General features: G+C 34.5%; 1 protein-coding gene across 1 annotated transcript in view; it reads left to right on the forward strand.

Moving 5' to 3' along the window:
• Window positions 1-18957, forward strand: part of TNNI3K (TNNI3 interacting kinase) — a 270883-nt gene that overhangs the window by 7116 nt on the left and 244810 nt on the right. Inside the window, exons 3-4 of the mRNA XM_058538296.1 lie at window positions 4036-4121; window positions 5172-5269. Of these exons, the coding sequence (XP_058394279.1) occupies window positions 4036-4121; window positions 5172-5269 (184 nt within the window). The remainder of the gene's footprint in view (window positions 1-4035; window positions 4122-5171; window positions 5270-18957) is intronic.

The raw sequence follows: 18957 nt of genomic DNA on the forward strand, positions 1-18957 counted from the left end.
AGGATGAGGTCATAAGAAAGAAGTTTAATTGGATCACAAAACTGCATACTTTTCTGAAGAAAAGGTAAAGGCTAAGAAAAGAGTTCACTATGCTACAAGAAAGAAAGTAACCTTTGGTTACAGAACTACCATTTTTAATGATTAAGGACAGAATTTACTATTAGAAATATATTCATAATAGTGACTTCATTTTAATTAGGAACTTCATCCATGCCCCAGCAAGCACTATGAACTCATTAGGGTATGTTAAGTTACAGTATGGCATGGCAGGTGATGAAAAATGTAAGGGGAAATTAAAAAATAAATTGAGCTTAGGGTATTAGAATACATAAGTGATGCTCAATTGGCAGTGAATTTGACATACACAGTTCCTTTAGAAGAGGCAAAAGAAGAGAAAATGAAATATCTCTCCTAGGAATGATTGCTTTTAAATCTTGAATATTTTAATTGCATGTATCAAAACAGAAACGTTTGACTAGAAGTTAATGGGAAGTCAGAATTAGGATTCAAATAAAGCCCCCAAAGTAACTCTCGTTAAAAAAAATTACATTCCAGTTATTAAAGTTAAGATAAAAATAGTACTATTAAAATAGCACTTGACTGCCAAATATTGTGGGAGTCTATTCTCTGTTGATTCATTTTGTTGGCATTAATAGAAGTTGCATGAGTTCTAGGAGGATAGAATTCAAGAGAACAAAAGCAACAGGCAGCAGCCCAGTTTTGAGCAAGGGAACTTGAAGACTGTATACTGAGTCACTTACGAATGGTCAAATCTAGTGTAAGATTCAGTGAGCTAAGGAAGAATTGTTGAATAAAAAGTCACTAATATAATTCATGCTTTCAATTTTACTTAGGTAAACAATACATATCCATTTAGTGTTATTCTTTTTTTAAATAAAGCAATGGGTATTAGCATCTTATATTTTTGGTTTATTCAGGGTTTACTTTCTTTGCAAAGCTGATCGGGGCCTTAGAGATCAGGACTAATGCTACAGTCAGTTGCGGGAGCCTATCTAGCATGCATATTCCTGGGACTGATGCACTTGAAGGATCCAGGAACTAGTGAGTAGTTTATATCAAGCTGACTGTTGAAAACAACCTGAAGTGAGCGTTAAGAACAGAGGTGGAGCACACAGTAGGTCTTCAGTAGGTGTTGTGCCAGACTGACTGAATGCTTCATCAAAGTTAGATCCTGGAATAAGAAAGCATTTGAGGCTACCTTGTCAATAAAATGATTTTCAGCACAACCATTATTCCCCTCTGGATTTGCTGTTCTTTTAATATCTCTAGTGTTGAAAATAGCTTCCTTATTGTAATGATGCTGCTTGATTTGTGTTACAGCACTGTGATTCTAGTAGTTGCTCTGAATCACTGATGGGTGCGAGGTGTCACAATAGGGAACTTGGTGGCCATTTTTAAAAACATGTGCAGGCAAGGTCAGACATTTTCTAGGAGCCTGAGAGTCCCTGTGAGCATAGCATACTTATATCTGTAGAGATGATGGTCAAAATCAGGAATTTTACAGGTTGTCAAATGTAAGAGGTCGAAGAAGGTCAAACTTGATTTGAAAATTGTGCTAAAATTCTCCCAAGACTTAGACTACAAAAGGAAAGTTGTACATTCCCAGTGAACTTGATACTGTTGGTAGTGATAACTATAAAATAACCATTTACTGATAACATATCATGTGCCAGGTTCTGTAATAAGCACTTAACTTCATTTATTCTTCACAACAGCACAATGTCATATGTATTACTTTAATCATTTTATAATTGAAGAAACTGAGGCTTGAAGAGGTTAAATAACTTGCCCAAATAGGAGGGAAAAAAATCTACTTAAAAGGCAGAAGCAGGATAGGATTTCAATCCTGGTGTAAATATAAGGACCAAGCTTTTAAGGATTATCTACAGTGCTGAAATGATTTTTTCCACTTTTAAAACATCAAAACATGGCAGGTATTGCTATAAAATATTAGAGATACACATTGAAAAACTAATTTTCTCAAGGGTTTATTGCTACAGGAGAGCTCCCAGGCTTTTTCTTCTTTCAGTGTTTGCCGTCAAGTTCATTATAGTTAGCCCAAAAGAAAGAACTTCTTTCCCTGCTTTTCTCTTAGGCCAACGGTTATATAGTTCTTTACATTTAACAGAAGGCTTCTCTCTCCTCCCCACCCCAATACTTTGATTTCTGTCTCCTAATCTTATTGTGTGTTTCATATGCTGGATAATGGAAGGACCAAAGAAGAAAAGCCAGAGCAGCTCAGAGCTTCCAAATCGTTGTCAGTCAACATCCTCAATTTTTAGTCACGCTTTTCTTTCCCTTTTTATTTATGGACAGAGATTTCCTAGAAACTTTAAGAGAAAAATCCAGTCTACCTAGCTGTTAAAGCAGAGTTCAGCTCTTCAGGAAACCTGTCCTATTTGAAATCGTAACCACAGGGGAGACCTCTGTGGATGCATTTCCAGGTCTGGGAGGCTGTGTACACCTTGATTTCTCTAAGACATCTCTGGTACCATTGGCTGTGAGAGTTTAGAAGCCGGGCTCAGGCAAAGGCCACACATCTCCAGGAACCATGTTATTTTGTGAAGTTACTGCACATACCATAAAATAGCTATACTATTTCAAATTAGGCTCATTTTAGGCAGACATTTAAAACAGTGGTATTTTCATCACAAATAATTTCTTTTTTGCATCCTTCATTGAGATCGGGGAAAAGGCAAATAGAAGTGAGTTAAATTCCTAACTATTTTTCATGAAATCCTGGGGCCCTTCCTATATTGTATTATTAACATTTGTACTAATGACTCGTTGGAGTTTATTGTATTTCTATGTATGGCATTCCAAAGCAAGTTGAGTTATATTTCTCAATGTAAGTAAGCATGTCTGTGAACTTTGCCGCTCGGAAGTTAAACATGGAAAACAAAAAAGTTAGGAGGGTGGGAAAGTTCCAGAATATTCCCATGTCTATGAAAACAAACCACTGGGCTTGCCATTGCTAATTAAAACATTTCACTGAGATCTTTCAATGTCACTAGATTTAAAGGTTTTGTCTTTTTAGCAGCACCCTGGAGAATAGCACATTTTCTTTTTCTATTTTAAAATTCCCATAGCTTTTGAAGTTCTTAACTGGGTGCCTTGATGATAATGTTCTGAATTTATAGTACCTTTCAAGTGTAAGTACTTTACAAATGATATGGAAGGCTCACTCAGCAGACTATGCTCTCTCACTAAAGCAGCTGGAGGCTTAAATAGGCAGGAGGCAGCTTGAAATTGACCCGGGAGGCCAAGGATATGATCTCATTTCTACTGAAAAATGTCCTGGGAGTACCAAAGACCTCAAGAGGTCACGAATTTTAGCTTTACATTCCTTTTCAAAGGCTACCTATGGATCTCTAGGGCCCTCCTGGGACGATGGTATTTGTTCAGACAAAGGCAAGGATTTCTTTAATTGAATCACTAACACCACTCCTCACCTGGGATGGTATCATAGAACCCTATCAGAGCTTAGACCCTCTTTATCTGTGAAATCTGACCCAGTCAGAGTACAAGGAAACTTTGCTTCAGGCAGAATTTGTAATACATTGGGACTGTATTCTTTTCTCCAATCTCTTGTCAAATGATACCCCCCTTTTCTTTGAGAGAGAGGGAATTTCTTGAATTTCTCCATAAATGTGATGTGAAATTTTGAGTGTGAGAGAAATGAGTTTACTTTTAAGTGTCTCTGTTTTCTATTTATACATAAATTTTAATTCCTCAAGTTGCCCTGAAAAGTTCAAATTATACATAGAACACAGAACTGTGCATGAGTCTTTAATTTAAACTTGATATATCAAATTTTCAATACGATTTTCTCTTTATTTTAACTATTCTTTAAATAGAGGTATATTTAACATTTTCTTTCTAGGTACAAAAGAATCCTAGAAAAGATATATTTCTGAATTTATGTAACAAGATTCCAGTTTGTAATTTTTCAAAGGAAAAATAGTATAAACTAAAAGATGAAATTTGTGATCATCTGTAAAATATTTTTTTCAGCTCTGATGATGCCTTCAGTAAAGTCAATTTAAATTACCGCACAGAAAATGGGCTGTCTCTACTTCATTTATGTTGCATTTGTGGAGGTGAGTGCTTGAAACTCAATACTTTATAAACTAGTTATATGTATATATGGTCAGTGATTTGAGCTGCTTAATAGTCTACAAGAGAATTCTATTCATACTCAATTTTCTCTTTTGCTTTGCTCCTACAACCCTGATAACCTATAGTTGAAGCAGTAACTACCAGGCAGATATTCCAATTGATTTAGTTCTGAATTTAAGTTTCATTGTGTCCTATCCTGAACCAAGGCACTTAGTGTGCTTGGAAATCAGAAAAGCATTTTTCCCCAAAATATCATCAAGCAATTCCTTCACAATCTGCAGTCAGATATGTGGGAGGTAATAAAAGCCAAAGATAAAATCTCAAAGTGAAGATTAAGAATTTAATTCGGCTCATATTTTGTTCTGTTTTGTTCACTTGTATGTCCCAAGCACCCAGGATGGTGCCTGGCATATAGTAGGTACTCAATAAATTTATTGAACCCCAGTGAATTGTTAATATTTATTTTGTTAATCCGAACTAGTATTCACTGAACTTAGCTTTTTAAATAGAACACTAAAGTGTAAGTATCAACTCTAACCATATCCCTTAACCATTCCTCCCAAACAAACTAGCAGACTCTACTTAACACATCTTCCTCCCAAGTTTAAACATGCTTTCCCAACCTTAGTCGTGTCCTCCAGATTTCTCTGATCTGAATAAGCTCTACTGCTAATGATGCCCTGAGAAATCTTGTACAATTAGATTTTTATCTACAATTTCACTAATGGTTTATTAAGATCTTTTTTCATGTTTTTATGTTTTAAAACCATCTGATGATGAGAATATTAAATAAAACATGTAAGACAAATGCATGAAAATGCACAACATTGATACAAAGTTGTATAAGTGTTATAGAAATGTTCACTAAGTAAGGCTGTCAATTAATAGAAAACTTTACGAATGGCCTGCAGAACAGCAGTCTGCCATTTTCATACATCAGTGTGACATTTATCATTAAGTCAAAGAGAGATTTTAAAGTCACTTAGTCCACCCCCACAACAATTTAACTGTTTTTCTCTTTTCTCTTTAAGGCAACAAGTCACATATTCGAACCCTTATGTTAAAAGGGCTCCGCCCATCTCGACTGACAAAAAATGGATTTACAGCCTTGCACTTGGCAGTTTACAAGGTACAGCATTTTTGTTCCCATAGAGACTGTATTAGACCCAAGGATGATGTGTGTCTTTAGGCTTCTTCTTCTTCTTTTTTGGCAAATTAGTAATCATGGAAAACATTCAGGGTGACCAGAACGTTACATTATTGGATGGACTTCTTTCTCTTTATTGAGCAGGTATCATCTATATACCAGATACATACTTTTCTAATGCTTTCCCTGTTTAACATTTAATTCTCACAAGAACCTGCAAGTGAATACTATTACTATCCCCAAGGTTACATGGTTAGCCAGTGATTAGCCAGGATGTGAGACCTGCCAGTCAGGTTCCCTCGCCAGGGCTCCTTACCAGGAGACCAAGCTGCCTCTGTGCAGGAGATGAGGTTGCATTTGAGGATGTGAGAAGCACATTGGAGCTGCATTCTTTTTCTGCATGTTTTCCTTAATAAAAAAATATCTCTAGAGTTCCTGTTAGTTTCCTTCTTTTATTTCTCCTACACTTGCTTCAGTTGTTTGTTTCCTTATGTCAGTTCCTGGTTCCAACCTATTCTCAGTACCTGATCAGAAAGTAAATACAAAAGTGTATTGGAAAAACTGGGATACTCAGACTTGGGATACATCCTTAATATTGTCACAAATATAAATTTATATAATATATAAATTAAATTGAAATTGTTCATTCTCTAATTATCATGTTTCTACTTACTCTGTACTTATTATGAGCTAAATATCACACTAGGTTTTATGTACATTATTTCTTTAACCATTGAAATAACTCACTGAGATGCATATTAGTGTTTATTTTACAGAAAAGGAAACTGAAGAATAAAGTTAGTTATTTAGTAAATGTTAGAATAATGATTAGAATCAAATACAGTTGGCTCATACTCCAAGATTCTCATTGTCATATTGCATATTTTGTTCTTTCTCAATTTTGTGTAAATCTATGACAGGATTTTATTTCAGTTTTGCGTGTGCAGATGTGTGTGGGGGGGGTCAGTTGTTTGCTCATATCAGGATCACTTTGTCCTGCATCCCTCCGCCTACCTTTAGAGAGTTTATCACTGTAGAGGAAGAGAGCTGTATATCCTCATGATTCAGATTCACATATTCCTGTGATTCACAGTGCAAATGCTCTAATGCTCACTCTTTTTCACGCCCAGTCAATGCCTAGTCAATTCTGATTCCTTCTGGGAGAAGGCATCAGTTAGGCACTAATTTATCTTTAATACCTACCAATCATCCTGCGAAGCTTGAGTGGAGGCTGAGTTCAGTGTGTAGGAAACAGTGTCTAAGGCTGGCTTTTCTGCTAGATGGCAGGAGGGGAAAGTAGAAGAGCTCCAAGGAATAGGAAGCGGGTGACGGATAGTCAAGGCCGAATGGGAAACCATGAATTCTGACTCTGACGGGTCTGGGAGATTCTTTCTATGTTAGTTCATTTTCCTAAGACTTAGTATGACACAGCCACACAAACGGGTTCTGAATGATTTAGTGCTGCAATCTTTAGAGAATATATTTCTTCCACCTCTGTTTATCAAAACTAAATTTCCACTTTTAGAGTTTTCTTTGCTCTATTTCTTCTGTTTTCTTACATTTTACGGAAGGATATATGGACTATAACTTTTTCATAGCAAGTTTAAATAAATTTAGAATCTTAGGACACAAGATAAGCAGAAATTCTTAAAAGGCTATAATAGAATGCATGATTACTCTACTTATTCTTTAACAAAGGTGAAAACAAATTAAATTTACCTTTCTGGTTTAAACACGGAAACGGTATAAAGTAGCCGTTCACACTACCGTCACATTAAAACTAGTTCTAATTATTGCTTCCCTGAACCACTGCAGTATCTAATTCATTTTGGGCTCCAATTTCCTTCTCCCGTATATTTTAATACTATTTCAAACAAAAAAACTTACCAGAATATTACAAGAAACTCCTATACACACTTTATTCAGATTTACTAATTGTTTACATTTGTCCCATCTCCGTTATCATTCTATTTTTTTTCTGAATCATTTGAAAGTAAATGGAAGATAATATGCCCCATTGCTACTAAATACTTCAGTCTTTATTTCCTAAGAAAATGCAAATTCGCTTACATAATCACAATACAATTATCAAAATCAGAAAATTTAATACTGATATGATACTATAATCTATAGCCCAAATTCAAATTTGGTCAGTTATCCCAATAGTGTCATTTATAGATGTTTATGTTTTTCTGGTTTAGGATTCAATCCAGAATTATATGTTTTTAGTTTTCTTGTTTCTGTAGTCTCCTTTAATCTGAGGGAGTTACTCTCCCTTCCCTTGCCTGTCTTGATCTTAATATTTTTGATGCATACAGAAGAGTTATTTATATATATTGCTTTGGATTTTTAAAAAAATATTGCAATTGAACTTTATTGTGTTCTTAACACTCACAGAACAAATACTGTAATTTTCCCATCTTTCTATTGGCCACATCAGCAGCTCTTGCAATTCCACACCCTGGCATGCTGGGCCTGCTTCAGGGCTGGGTATTTTTTACCAGCGGGGGTATCTCTGCTTTCATTAGTAAGAGTGGAGCAGATGTTTAGTTTTTAATGTCATGCGGCTGGTTAGCCATCATACATTTTTTTTGCTTTGTTTTTTTTTTTTCCCCGAAGTTAGATTTATTGCAGTAAAATTTATACACAATAAAATTCACGATTTTAGTTGTGCGATTTGACGACTTTTGAAAATGTATATAGTCACGTGTCATCATCACAGGCAGGATATAGTACTTTTCTGTCATATACAAAAGTTCCTTCATACCATTTGCAGTCATTTCCCTCCTCCATCCTACCTAGCCTCTAGAAACCATTGATGTGTTTTCTATCACTACTGTTTTCCCTTTTCTAGACTTTTGTATAAATGCAATCCATTCAGTATGTTTTCATTTATATATGGTTTCTCCCACTTATCATAACGAATTACTGAAATTCATCCATGTTATTGTGTGTTCAGTAATTCATTTCTTTTATTGCAGAGTTGTATTCCCTTATATATGACACCATAATTTGTTTAACCATTCATCTCTTGATTGTTGGTTGTTTCCAGATTTTGACTATTATAAATAAAGCTGCTATTAACATTCATGTACAAATCTTTGTTTGAACATGTATTCTTATTTCTCTTGGATAATACCTAGGAGTAGAATTGCTGGGTCACATCATAAGTGCATGTTTAATTTTATAAGAAATTGCCAAACTGGCTATATCATTTTACATTCCCATCAGCAATGTATGAGAATTCTAGTTGTTCTGCATCCTTGTCAACACTTGATACGGTTAGTATTTTTTTATTTTAGCCATTCTGTTGAATGTATATTAGTATCTCATTATGACTAATTTGCATTTCCCCAATGAATAATGAAGTTGGATAGATTTGCTTTGTTTATTTGTCACCAAATATTTTTTGGTTTAGGATCTGTTCAAATCTTTTTCCAATTTTTAAATTTGGTTTGTTATCTTGAATTGTAAGGTATCTTTATATATTCTCAATACAGGTCCTTTGTTGGATATACGTTTTGTAAGAATTTCCCCCAGTCTGTAGCATGCCTTTCATTTTCTTAATGGTGTCATTTAAAGAGCAAAAGTTTTTATGCATTGTTTTTATGACTGATGGCTCTACTGATTATCCTATGGATCTCAGTATATCACAGACACTGCCTGTTAATATTGGCCTACTTCATTTTAAATGTAAGAACCTTCCAATAGTATAGTTCTGTTTTATCTTCATTCTTTTTACTGTTGTTGCCATATACATTATATCTAAACATGTTATAAACTCTAATATATTGTTAGAATTTTTGTGTTAAACACTCATGTCTTTTAAAGAAAATATCTTTGGTTTTCAGCAAGTTAGTTATAATAGTCCTATGTATGATTTTCCCTGTATAATACTTTTTGTAGTTCAATGAACTGCTTAAATCTGAAAGTTTATGTTTTCATCAAATTCAGAAATTTTGACCATTATTTTTTGAAGTATTTATGTTAGATTGTTTGATAATCTCCCACAGATTACCAAATTTCTATTCATTTTCCTCTATCTTCTTTCTCTCTCTTCTCAAAATTTGATTATTTCTATTTATTTGAATTAAAATTCAAAAAACGTTTTCTCTGCCATCTCCCATGTGATGCTAATCTACTAAGAATTATTCATTTCAGATGTTGTACTTTTCAGTTTTAGGATTTCCACTTGGCATTAAACCATAATTTCAATTTCTCTGCTATGTTTACTCATCTGTTCCTTTATTTTTCCATATTTTCCTTTAAATTTTTGAATCTATCATTAATGACTCCTTTAAATGCTTTATCTATTGTTTCTAACATCTGGATTCTCTCAGTGTTTGTTTCTATTGAATGCTTTTTCTCTTGATTACATATCACAATTTCTGGTTTCTTCACATATTGAGTTTTTAGTGCATGTCATACATTATATATAATTTTTTATAGAAAATCTTCAATGTCATTTTCCTTTAAAGGATCTTGTGTTTTTTGTTAGTTTTGTTTTGGCAAGCACTTACATTTTTGCTGGATTCATGTAATTTAATCAGTCTTGATTTGATTTTTGTTAGAATGGGTCTATTTCAGTTTTGAATTTACCCTAATGGCATACCTCTCACTCTAGGATGTGGTCTTCACTCCTGAATATGTTTCTTACTCCTAAGGCATGGATTTTTGATATCTCACCTGAATGCCCAAGCTATTCAGTAAAGTCTAAAGTAAACTCTAAAATCTCCTAGCATTGCTTGACATCTGGTATCATTGCCATTCACCTTTCTGCCATAAATCAGGTGATCTCTTCTGCATCCTACAGTCTTTTTCTGTGCTTATGTAGCCCAACTCAAGAACCTATAGTGAATGTCCATGTAGACTTTTGCAATCCTATCTCTGTGCAGCTTCTTCTCGGCTCAGCTACCTTGCTCCACAAATTACAGCCATTTTATAATCCCAGAAATCTGGTCTTCATTCTCAACTCAGTAAAATGGCCCTCCCACCTTCTCTTCTGTGGCAGAAAAGTATCTCAGGCAGAAAGCCAGGGCAGTCATGGAATATTGTGGGGGCTCACTTTGTATCTTTCCTTTCTCCCAAAGATCACACTTCTTTGTTCATGTTCTTCAGTGCCTGAGAACAGTTGTGTCATATATTTTGTTCCATTTTATAGATTTTACTTGTCAGTGGGGAAAATTCATACAAGTTATTCTGTCGTGCCCACGTCTATTTTTTCATTGCTTCCAAAATGGTCTGCATAAGACACAAATATATGATGTCAATGTTCTGTTTAAAACTTTCTATTGTCGCCCATTTCCTATATAATAAAATTCAAATTCCTAAATAAGATATTCAAGATCCCTTAATTCAGAATTTTGCTGGAATCACGTTCCAAACTCTTTTTGTGCAGTCTCTGCCTTCCCAGCCCTAATGGTTTTCAAATTTAATGTGCATGAGAATCCGGTGGTACCTACATGTTTAAAATGGATATTTCTCTCTCCATCTCACCCCAATCTAATTTGGTGCATCTAGCATAGTCTGGGAATCTAAATTTTTAACAAACAGCCCAAGCAATTTTGAAGCAAGCAATCTGAGGCTACATGTTGAAGATCACTGTTCAAGTCTTACAACTCAAATTGTGTCAGAAGATCAATAGCATCTGTCTCAAATAAGAGATTTTTAGGAATGCAGAACCTCACTCTCTACCCCCACCCTACTCAACCAGGAGGTGCTTTTTTTTTTAAATCCCAGCTGACATGTTTGCAGGCTAAAATTTGAAAAGCACTGTTTTAGATTACTCCATTCTTTAGGTCAAGCACTTTCACACTTCAGTGTTTTTATTCTTGCTATTTCCTCTGCTTAAATATTTTTTAATTTCTTTTCCTGATAAAAAAATCATTACTTATTTAAATTAAATAATAAATAGATAAATAATTAAACATTACTTATTTAAAACTAAGATAAATTTAGCCTTCTTGAGCTTTCCTGAACTTCCAAGCAGATTTTATTGTACTTTCTTTTGGGCTTCAATTACAAATTCACATTCTTTTTTATTACAACATTTGATTGTTTATTTGTATATTTCACATGTTGTTCTGTGAACTTTGAGCATTGAGAGTCTTTTTATTTGATTCCTCAGTGTATAGGACCTGTACAAGATCTTTGATAAATACTCTTGAGAGTATCTAAACATTAGCACAAACAATACTTGATATGTATTGGTATAATATAGCTTAATAAGGACTGTCAGCTTAGGAATTAGACCACTCGTGTTCGTCTCTCAATTCTGAGATTTACTAGCTGTGCATCTTTTGGCAAATTACTCTCTCCCTCTGTCTCTTGAAAATAGAGCAAGTAGAATTATCTATTTCATTGGGTGATTTAGAGTTTTAAAAAGGACAAAATATTTGCAGTACTTAGCAAAATACCTAGCACATAGGTAAGTACTCAAGTGAGTATTATTGTTCAACTTTCATTTCAACAAATATTTATTGGAGATTTAATGTGTCAACCATTTTATACAGAAAAACAAAAAGAAATGGACCATGTCTTCTGGACTATTACTTTCTAAAGAGAAGAGAATATGTAACCTAACAACATCAAAGCAATGGGATCTATACTTAGATCAATGGACTCCAAACATTTTTGTATCATATGCCATATAAAAATTAGCACCTCAAAATGTATATATTTGTTCATAAATTATAATTGTGAACAAAACTCACCAGCTCAAGGCAAAATACACTGTTTGGCAAACACTGTCAAAATTTGTGGCTATAAATCGTATTTCAAATATTCTTTTTGATAATACCAAAATATTTTGACAAATTTAACTTCAAATATGATTAGATTAATTTTACCTAGAAATTTGGCTTACAAAAAGCTCAGATTAGTAGAAAGAAAAATGCCAGTTCTGCCATTTTTCTTTTCTTCTTCTTACATAAGTAATATATATTTGATCTGTGGTTTCTTCACAGGAATCTTTTAAAGATAATCTGTCATTTTTTTAAAGGGTTGATTCAGTTAAAATTAGATGTTAAAATTGATAAATCTACTTAATTTGACTCATAAACTATAATGCGAACTCATGTACTTAACACTAAAAATAGAGTGAGGGGCAACTCTCAATACCTCTCCGTTTGGAATTCCAAGTATTTATTTATTATACTCTGGGTACTGTATGTGACACATGACCAACTGATATATGGACTGAGACCACCAGTGCAAATTTTTATGTTAAATATTAGTAAAATTTTATCATCTTTATATATAAGTAAATATAAATAGATTTCTAATATTTTATTTTTGCACCCTAATGAATTTTATTACAAGATTCCTGTCATATTTCATATTTGGATTCCACTTTGGGGCATATTTCTTTGTATGCTTTCTAAGTTGTACCCCTAAAATGAAACACAAGACTTTGGGGAAAAAATTGAGATATATATAGTTTTCAAGGTCTTAAATATAAATGTTAATGAACAGAAGCTTATTGGGCCAGCCCTGGTGGCCTAGTGGTTAAGTTTGGCATGCTCCACTTTGGTGGCTCACGTTCGCTTCCTAAGTGTGGACCTATACCACTCGTCTGTCAGTGGCCATTCTGTGGCGGCGACTCACATACAAAAAGAGAAAGATTGGCAGCAGATGTTAGCTCAGGGTGAAAATTCCTTAGCAAAAAAAAAAAACCTTATTAGAACATCTAATCTAACCTCACACAGACCTCTCTTTCAATACACAGACAAACCACTTGATGAAATTTCTTAAGGGAATGAAAAGTAGCATTTTGATGTGGCAACTTTTTTTCTTAGCATTTCATCTGACAAAAGCAGATGTTGAATGGTTATTTATTCCATTCTACAGATTTCTAGCAAGATCTCATTACAATCATTCAGAAGAAATCATTTTATATATTTATTACACAGAGGAAGGGCATAGAAGGGGGGAAAAATTTCATTCACGCCTATGTCTGTCTGGCTCCCTAGACCTAGGTTCTTATTGCTACACAACTATTCCTATTGGGAAACTCTGTGTTTTCTATTCATGGTGATTTATAGCCTGGAAAGTGTTGTATCCTTTTTCCTGATTTTTTTTTTCTTCCTTAGCACACATATGTGATTGCAAAGTTGAGATTTTTTTTCAACTATCCTAAAATCCAGGACCCAAAGCATGTGTTTCATAGTTTCTGAATCCTTTCTGTTTAGATCAAGATTTCTCTGCCTTGTCACTACTGCATTTTGGGTTGGATAATTCCTCGTAGTGGGGGGCTGTCCTGTGCATTGCTAGATCTTAGCAGCATTCCTGGTCTCTGTTCTCTAGATGCCAGTAGCCACCTCTCCCATCCCCAGTTGTGACACTAAAAATATCTCCATATATTGCCCCTGGGGGACAAAATCACTCCCAGTTGAGAACCACTAATTTAGAGGGCAAAGCAAAATATTTTCTTAAATCCAAGTTGCCTTTTTATCTGAAGAATTAAAGTTTCCTGATTAATGATTGCATTTTCCCCAAATGAGAATTTGTCAAGATATTTTATCTTTATCTTCAAATAAATTTTTTGCAGAAAAAAAATTCTCAAAAAAAAAATCTCACTGTTTGCCTACTTAAGTAAATCCTTCAGTTAATTGCAGCTTTTAAACACTGTTTAATACTTGATCCTCACTTTTTAAGGAACTAGAGAACATGTATACCCACAAATTAGAGCAATCATTAAGATGGATTTTTTTTATACTCACATTTCTTGTTAGTAACTAAATATTTCATAATCTCTTTCTAAATTACCATGTTCTCAATAAAAAGTTAATAGGATGCTATCTGAAGATGTTAACTTATCCCTCAATTCTTATATTAGACCGCAACATTCCCTGGAGAACCTTCCCTGACCCCTCCCAAGGCTAGATTAGGTGCCCCTCCAATGTACTCTCTTGGTACCCTGTACTTAACTTATCATGCTGTGAATGAGTCTATATTTCATTACTTGGTTACTTTTCTATATCTTCCTCTAAATTGGGGGTCACAGATCTCACATGCCTTCAGGAATGAGGCAGATAACATAAGCTGTTAGATAATATGGCAACATTAAATGGGAACTCACACACAGACTCAATATTTTTGAGATACAAGAAGTGGTGGGGACTGTGGTAAATTAGAGAACTTAGGCCCCACATAAAGGGAGCAGTCACTGTTCAGCTAATCATTGCCATGTAGGAATGTAAGCCCAGTATTGCCCAAAATTTCAGAGAATCAGATATTATGTGAAGTTTCCTGATATTTAAATGTTGGCCATTAATTTAAAATTTTAATTGTAAATACTGTGCTGGCCAAACCATATACACATTTTTCCCTTGTAGCTGGTTTGTGATCTGTGATAGGAATTATAAGCATCACCACGGAAGGGACCAGACCTAAACTTCTTATTCTGAGCACTTAGAACAATTCCTGGTGTATACTCATCAATAAATATATGTTACATAAATAAATCAATGAAGTTATCATTCTAGGGTGACTAGGAAGGAGAAAAGTACTTCAAAGGAGAAAGAATCATGTTGACATGGGACAAAATATTGTCCAATTTTGGCCGTTAGAATTGGAAATTAGGAAATTGTCAGATATCTCTTTAAGGGATATTTTAGTGAATTTGTAGGAGTAGAAAATATAAAAATGGGCTGAAAATAAATAGAGTTAGGAAAATGGGGAAATGAATATTGACTGCTCCTTCAAAAGGCAAAAGCTTGGGCAGTATCTTGAGGAGTGGCAGGATCACAGGAAGATTTCTACAACAGTGTTTTTCAATCTTTTTAAAGTCTCGCCTCTTTGGATAAACATAAAAATTCACAGTCTGTTTAAATGTTTTTTTTTTTAATTTTAAAGTAAATAAAATGTAAGTGCAAACACATTAAAGGAATTATAATATTCAATTTGTTTTTTAAACAGCATGTATTTGCATTCCCCCAAAACCCGGAGATTCTGATGAGCCTCTCCCTGTTAAATCATCACTATATTATTGAATAAGAGGACAAGTATAGTCAAAGGCCAGTTGGAAATGCTCAGAGGTAGAAAGTTATTGTGGGAAACCCGTAAGTAGAAGAAGAGTCAGCAGAGGTGATGAGAAAAAATAGATCAAAAGCAAATTTGGAGGCATTATCCAGGCAAGAGTACAGGTTATCAGTCTAAAAGTGTGTTCCTTCTCTTTTTACTTTCTTTTTTTCAAAATTTCAAGCAAAATCAAGTATCTCCATCACACTGAAAACTTTAATAATTGATATCTTTTGTGAAGATAAATTCAGAATTATTTCAACAAGAGGCATGTAGGTGTGAACCTTCATGAGCACTTATTTTTATATTGATTAATGGGTCCTTTCACTGAAGGTGTCTATGATGCATGAGGCAGCTCTAGTCCATTAAATTTTAATGCCTGGAACTAAATACATTTTATACTGAACGCCTGCATCATCCCTTGTCCTAGAAGAAACTTTAATATTCTTCGAAGACTACAAAACTGCTTTTATTACTTTTTTTCCTTACAAACACAATCAGGCTATAACAATTACTGTGCTGGGTAAATTGGGCTGATGAAGAAAAAAACTACTTAGACAAACACATTATTAAAACATTTATTTATATGTCTCTATTTTCACATCCAGAAACTCAGTCTTCTTTCCAAACCAAGTTCAGCTCTGCCTTGGTTCTTGATGGGACACTTCAGGGAGCATTAGAATATTAGAGGTGGATAAGATATCACAGAAAACAATTTACCCAACTCAGATCTTACAGGTGACGAAATTGAAGTATTTCATGATTAAACATCTTTGGGGACAGAGAAGACTGAGACGCGAGGTGAATATTCTAATAGACTTAGGCCAATCTTGTGGGTGATACATTTAATATAAATATAAAACTTAACATTTGTAAAGATCTTGAGTTTACAAACATTTGCACATACGTTATGCCATTTGATCCTCGATTGATTGATACCATTATTATCTCCACTTTCCAAAAAAAAAAAATACCCCACAGCTCAAGTGGTTAAAAAACATGTCCCAAGTGTAGGGAGGGGCCATCAGTATGCAAACACAGATTTGCTTTGCTATATTAGTCGGTGCTGTATCTAGTTTCATGAAGGTACATTTCTAGGAAGAAGAATGGAAGGAAGTAAACACACAGAGAAATGATAACAGTGATTATATGATAGTACTAAAGGTTATTAAATTGTTATTTATTCCTTTATTTTCTACATTTTGTACTACGAGATGTTCTGGTTATCTGTTGAGACATAACAAAATTAGTCCTCTAATACAACAATCGTTTTATTATTCTCATGGATTATCAGTTCAGAAATTCAGACAAGACACAGTGAGGATGGTGTGATTCTCCACCATGTTCAGGGCCTCAGCTGAGAAGACATGAATGACTGGGGGTTACTCCATCGGCTGGGGAACTGGAATCCTCTGGAGGCTTCACGTCTGGTGCCTGTGCTGCGATGACCATAAGGCTGGCCTTGGCTGGGTCATTTGATTGGAGAGCCTTTATGTGATATGTAGGCTCTCCATGTGGCCTGGGCTTCCTTACAGCATGGCTGCCTCAAGTTAGTCGGACTTCTTAGATGGTAGCTCAGAGCTTCAAGAACCAGTTTTCCAGAAAACAAGGAGGAAGCTATGTGGCTTTCTATGACCTAGCCTTGGAAAAAACATAGTTCCCTTCTGCCACACTCTTTGGGTCACAACCTACCCAGATTCAAAGGGAAGGGACACAGATTTCACATATAAGTGGGAAGATTGTAAATGAATGCTTGCCATGTTTTAAAACTTCCAGAGGACACATTTCCATAATCAAAAGAAATTAAATTTTACACATTAAAAAGTCCCAGTTTAATTTTTACTGTGGAATAGAATTGGCAAAACCCTTGTTAATATGGTTTTTTTTTAGTTAATGTAATTGGTGGGAGAGAATCTGATCTCTCTGACACTAATGGCTACTTATATTGGCTTTATCCATAGTAACAATCACAGAGCTAACAGTGTTAGATGCTGTGTTAGAATTTTATGCATAGTACAATGTTGGAATTGCTACCATTACCAAAGTTTCCATCCATTTACATAAATCCATGGAGGTGTATTGCACCCCAAATCCTATTTTTTCAAAGATATAGTTGTACTGATTTTTTGTCCAAGCCTCACATAGATTTTCCAAATATGGATTTTCTTTTGTTTAAAAATAATAAATATTGAGGCCAGCCCAGTGGCATAGTGGTTAAGTTCATGCACTCCACTTCAGCGAGCCGGGGTTTGTGGGTTCAGATCCCAGGCACAGACCTACACACTGCTCATCAAGCCATGCTGTGGCAGTGTCCCACGTACAAAATAGAGGAAGATAGGCACAAATGTTAGCTCAGGGACAATCTTCCTCAAGCAAAAAGGGGAAGATTGGCAACAAATGTTAGCTCAGGGCCAATCTTCCTCACACACACACAAAAACAATAATAATAATAATAAATATTGTACGCATGAATGCATTACAAAGGCTTATTTACCCCACGCTTTAGAATGCTTCTCTGTGTCCATTGAATAATAATGATGTAAATTTGGCTAAGACTGCATGAGGGAAAATCTGTCAGTTCCCTCAGAAGACTATTCCCTATGCAAGTCCTAAGAGTCTTTCTTTTAAAAAATTTGCCCTTAGATACTTGTTGTGTACTACAGTGCAAGCAATAAATGTCATCAGCTTTATAATATTTAAAATTTGCCTCATGTTTTCATTTTCTATGAATGTCCTTTCCAAAAGGTATGTACCATATTGCTGACTTTTAAAATTATTCCATTAGGACACAATATTCCTGTATAGTAGGGGAGAAACTTTCGGAACTTGTCAGTTAAATAAAACAAAAGTACATCCTCTTGAGTTTTTTCTTGAGATGGAAACCAAGAAAAGATCAGTTAATGCACTGTGGAAAGTCAAAAGTGAAGCATGCATTTTGGAATCAAACAGACCTGAGTTTGTAAGTAGCTCCAACACTTACAAACTATTTTAGGTTCTAGAAGTACTTTAAATTCTTTGAGCCTGACTGTCATCAGCTCTAAAATAGTGATAATAATGTTTTCCTCACAGGTAAGTTGTGAAGCTTGAAAGAGATAATTTAGATAAAACATTTTACATGGTACTTAGCCCATAGTAAGCAATTTATAAGTAGCAATGATTATTTTATTACATTCTCTTTAGCATAGCTTGGTAAGATAAAAGTTCTATTTTTATAGTATTTAGTCAAAAAATATTTAGATCAGTCAGAGGTCAACTTGAGAAATCCAACCAAGATATGAAAGGATAACCCAGTACTTCTAACTTTAAACTTCACCATTCTGAAGACTTCACTATTCTGAAGGAATCATAACATGCTCTCTCTTAAATTACACAAATTTTGGTTAAATAAGAGAAAATACAAAGATAGTTGAGGAAAGGATGAATGTGTGTTTACTAGAATCTGCCTGATAGATAAATACTTCATACGGTTCATGATTTCCATATAATTTATTTTAATTTAGCCTAGTACAGTGCTTGTCATAAGGTAGACATTTTTTAATAAATATTCATCAAATTAAAGAGTATTCATCTTTCTACCGATTTGTACGAGTTCTTCATATGTTAAATATAGAAACCACTTGTCAGTTTTACGTGTTGTGAATATTTCTCCA

The sequence above is a fragment of the Diceros bicornis genome, chromosome 4 (assembly GCF_020826845.1).
Source record: "Diceros bicornis minor isolate mBicDic1 chromosome 4, mDicBic1.mat.cur, whole genome shotgun sequence".
Taxonomy (NCBI): domain Eukaryota; kingdom Metazoa; phylum Chordata; class Mammalia; order Perissodactyla; family Rhinocerotidae; genus Diceros; species Diceros bicornis.